A 4,047-nucleotide genomic window follows, 5' to 3' on the forward strand; every position below is an offset into this window, starting at 1 on the left:
GCCCCACACCGCGGGGCTCGGCGGGGTCTCACGGCGGCCCCCTTCCCTCCCGGGCTCCAGGGACCCCCCATTAGGAGGGCTCGGGGGGGGGAGTGGGCCTCACCGCAGAGCCAGCGCTGCGACGCGGGGGGAGCGCTGCCCGCAGGCCCCGGGGCCGCCCCTCCCCACAGAGCCCCGGGGCGGGGGGGCCCGGCCCTGCTCTATGGGGCGCTGAGGGCCGCCGCCTTCCCCCGGGCTGCCCCCCAGCCCGGCCCGGCGCCGCGGAGCCCCCGGGGCTTACCGGCAGCTTGGGGCTGACCTCCCCCTTGCAGCTGTGGCAGAAGAAGCGGTGCTGGGACACGGCGGCCGCCGCCGCCGCCGAGGCCTCCGCCATCTTCTCTCTCCGCCTCCTCTGCCGGCTCCCTGCCGTCAGTCCTCCAGCCGGGCAGCGAGGCGGCGGACGACGGGTAGAGCGCCGGAACTTCCGGTCCGCCCGGCTCCTCCGAGAGTGAGTGGCGTCACGGCGGCACGACGAGACGGAGCGGGTAGAGTGGCGCGTGGAGAGTGGTCCTCCAGCGCGGTGGCGCAGAGAGGGACCGGAAGTTGCCGTCGGAGCGCCGGAAATGGTGTTTGCCATGGTGGTCGCGTGGGCCTAGGCCGGGCCTGGGTGAGTGCGGGGCGCTCTGCGGGGGTCTCAGCCCCGGGAGGGGACGCGGGGACCCTGACAGGGCCACAGCTCAAGGAGGGGACGCAGGCACCCCGACGGGGTCTCAGCACCTGGGTGGGGGCACGGGGAACCCGATAGGGCCGCGACCCCGGGGAGGGGACGTGGGAACACGGGGCCGCTGCCAGGACCTCAGCGCGGGGTGGGGACACGGACACCCTGCCAGGACCTCGGCGCGGGGTGGGGACACGGACACCCTGCCAGGACCTCGGCGCGGGGTGGGGACACGGACACCCTGCCAGGACCTCGGTGCGGGTGGGTGCAGACAGAAGAGCCCCGGGCAGTGCCCCTCTCTGGGTCAGGTTTCGCCGCCGCCGTTGCTCTCGCGGGGTCTGCTCCAGAGGGGACGGGGGGGGGGGTGAGCGGTGCGTGGTGCGGGGAAGGGGCTCTGCAGCCCCGCAGCGCAGCCCGGGCTGACAGGAGAGGTTCCCCCGCCCCACGCTGGATCTGACTCATGGAGGAGATGTGATTTTGTTTGTTTCATTGATAAAAGGGGGATTTCAGCCCCAGATCTGCCCCCATCCTCTGGAAAATGGGGTTTCCCCCCACAATCTCCTCCCTTAGCAAAGAGGCGTTTTCACCCCCAAATCGCATTGCCCGTCCCCTCACAAAATTCCTTCTCCCTCAAAACCCCAACCCCATCCAGAGCTGTGGAAAGCAGCGGACCCTCCCCCCCCGAAGCTGCCCGGTACCGGTTTATGCTGCGTGTACGTGGCCGGGGGGGTTCCCTGGGCCACGGCCGCACCCGGAGCACGCGGGGCCACGGTGAGAGCCGCGGTGACACCGCTCCCCCCCCCGCAGCTGTAACCCCCCCGGCCCAGCCCGGCCCCGCCATGACGCAGGCGGAGATAAAGCTCTGCTCCCTGCTGCTGCGGGAGCACTTCGGGGAGATCGTGGAGAAGATCGGGACGTACCTGGTGAGGACGGGCAGCCAGCCGCTGCGGGCCATCGTCGCTGACACGGGGCTGGCGCTGGACCAGGTGCGGCACCGAGCAGCGTCTGGGGCCGGGGGGGGAGCTCTGGGGGCTGCACGCCCCAAAAACGGGGACGGGGCGCTCCGAGGGCTCGGCGTGGGCTCCTCTCGGCGCGTCCCTGACCCGTGCGCCCCGGGCAGGTGAAGAAGGCGCTGTGCGTCCTCATCCAGCACAACCTGGCCACCTACCAGCTGCAGAAGCGCGGCTTCGTGGAGTACGAGGCCCAGTGCCGGCGCGTGCTGAGGATCCTGCGCTACCCGCGCTACATCTACACCGCCAAGACGCTGTACGGCGACACGGGCGAGCTCGTCGTGGAGGAGCTGCTCCTCAACGGCAAAATGACGATGAGCGCGGTGGTGAGGAAGGTGGCGGACAGGCTGACGGAGACCATGGAAGGTGGGCGCTCCCGGTGCCGCTCGTCTCCGTGGGGGGGACGTGGGCGCGGGCGGGGGCCGCTGCTCCGTGAGTTTGGGCGGGTGGGAGCAGAGCGAATCCCGGTGGGATCAGAGGGGACGTTCCCACGAGCGGCTCCTTGGCACGGTGGGAGCGTCCCGGCACGGAGCCCGCACCCGGAGCCGCCTCCCCCCGCTGCTGGGGGCTGCAGCCACCAGCCTGGCCCCACGATGGGCTCCGAGCGGGGATGCGGCATCGCCCCGTCCCCTGCTGCTGCAGAACCCTGACACCGCTCCTTCTATCCTGGTCTAGATGGGAAGACCATGGACTACACGGACGTCTCGCACACGTTTGTGCGCCTGGCGGACACGCACTTCGTGCAGAGGTGCCCGCAGGTCCCCGAAGGCCCCCAGGGCCCGGATGCGCCTCCCCCCCCTGCGCCCACCTTAGTGATCAACGAGAAGGACATGTACGCCGTGCCCAGGCTGAACCTCGTCGGTGAGGAGTTACCGGGGGGGCTGCGGGCAGGGGATGGGGCTGGGGGTGGGGGTCAGGGTGTGTGAGAGCGCTGGGCCCAGCGCTGCGCTTGTTTGTCAGGGAAAGGGAAGCGGAGGCGGTCGTGCGATGAGGAGGAGAGCGGCGGCCCCAAGGCCAAGAAGCAGAAGCAGGATGCGGGCGGCGCGGAGGTACCGGGAGCAATTCCCGAAGCTCGAGGCCGTGGGGCCGAGGGTCGGAGCGGGGTCTGCGGTGCGGGGAAGGGCTGGGGGCGGCCGCTTTTTGGGGTGGCCCGTCGGCCGCGCGTCACCCCCGGCTGCGGACGCTTCCCCGTCCCCGTCCTGCCACGTGCTGCGCTCCGGGCTCTGCAGTGTGGGCGCTGTGGCTCGAGGCGCCCAGCGCCTTCCCCAGCGCTGCGACCAAACCGCGGGGCTCTGCCTCCCCTCGCAGCCCCCCCCCGACGACGGCATTTACTGGCAAGTGAACATCGACCGCTTCCACCAGCACTTCCGAGACCAGGCCATCGTCAGCGCCGTGGCCAACCGCATGGACCAGGTGCGCGGGAGCCCAGCAGGGCCCGGGGGCTGCGGGGTGGGGGGGGCTTCCATCCTCCTGCGGCCCCGCTCTGCGGCGGAGCGGGCTCTGGGGCTGCGGGGTGGGGGGGAGGTTCCACGTTCCCGTGGCCCAGCTCCATGGCAGAGCGGGCTCTGGGGCTGCGGGGTGGCGGGGCTTCCATCCTCCTGCGGCCCAGCTCCGTGGTGGGGCAGGGTCGGGGGCCGTGGGGTGGTGGGGGGCTTCCAGACCCTGCTCTGGGGCAGGGGGCCGCCCGTGGCCGCGTGCTGCTGCAGGGAGAGCTCGGCTCTGGGTGGCAGTTCGGCGCCGGTCCGAGGGCAGAGCCGTCCCTCCCGAGCTCAGCGCTGTCCGTCCCGCGTCTCCCCCTGTGCAGACCAGCAGTGAGATCGTGCGCACGATGCTGCGGATGAGCGAGGTCACCACGGCGTCCGGCGCGGCGCACACGCAGCCGCTCTCCGCCAACGAGGTGGGTTCCTCCCCCGGGGCCGCTGGGTGCCCAGGGCCCCCCCCGCTTCACTGCACCCGCGCTGCCAGGCGCTGCGCGAACAGAAAGAAGGGAAGAGTCCGTCTGTCCTGCAGCGGGGTCGGGCACGAGATGTCTGTCTGTCCTGCAGTGTCCATGTGCCTTGCAGTGGGGTTGGGCAGGAGGTGTCTGTCTGTCCCGCAGGGTCTGTCCTGCAGTGTCTGTGTGTCCTGCAGCAGGGTCGGGCAGGATGCGTCCGTCTGTCGGGGCAGGATGCGTCCGTCTGTCGGGGCAGGATGCGTCCGTCTGTCGGGGCAGGATGCGTCCGTCTGTCGGGGCAGGATGTGTCCGTCTGTCGGGGCAGGATGTGTCCGTCTGTCGGGGCAGGATGTGTCCGTCTGTCGGGGCAGGATGTGTCCGTCTGTCGGGGCAGGATGCGTCCGTCT

General features: G+C 71.4%; 2 protein-coding genes across 3 annotated transcripts in view; one reads left to right on the forward strand and one right to left on the reverse strand.

Annotated features, from left to right (window-relative positions):
- The window catches only part of RNF115 (ring finger protein 115), a gene marked incomplete at its 3' end in the record, with an annotated part of 6,150 nt that extends 5,696 nt beyond the window's left edge, over positions 1-454 (reverse strand). Inside the window, 1 exon segment of the mRNA XM_021383800.1 lies at positions 281-454. Coding sequence (XP_021239475.1) covers positions 281-373 — 93 coding nt within the window.
- Positions 443-3,604, forward strand: POLR3C (RNA polymerase III subunit C; the record flags this gene model as incomplete). Of its 2 annotated transcripts, none has more annotated exon segments than XM_021383797.1 (7): positions 443-646; positions 1,505-1,683; positions 1,818-2,073; positions 2,383-2,568; positions 2,668-2,756; positions 3,016-3,120; positions 3,512-3,604. In XM_021383797.1, coding segments are annotated over 6 exon segments (876 nt in total), but the record flags the coding sequence as incomplete, so codon positions are not given.
- Between the last annotated feature and the right edge of the window lie 443 nt (positions 3,605-4,047).

This window comes from Numida meleagris, unplaced genomic scaffold, assembly GCF_002078875.1.
Source record: "Numida meleagris isolate 19003 breed g44 Domestic line unplaced genomic scaffold, NumMel1.0 unplaced_Scaffold550, whole genome shotgun sequence".
Classification (NCBI taxonomy): domain Eukaryota; kingdom Metazoa; phylum Chordata; class Aves; order Galliformes; family Numididae; genus Numida; species Numida meleagris.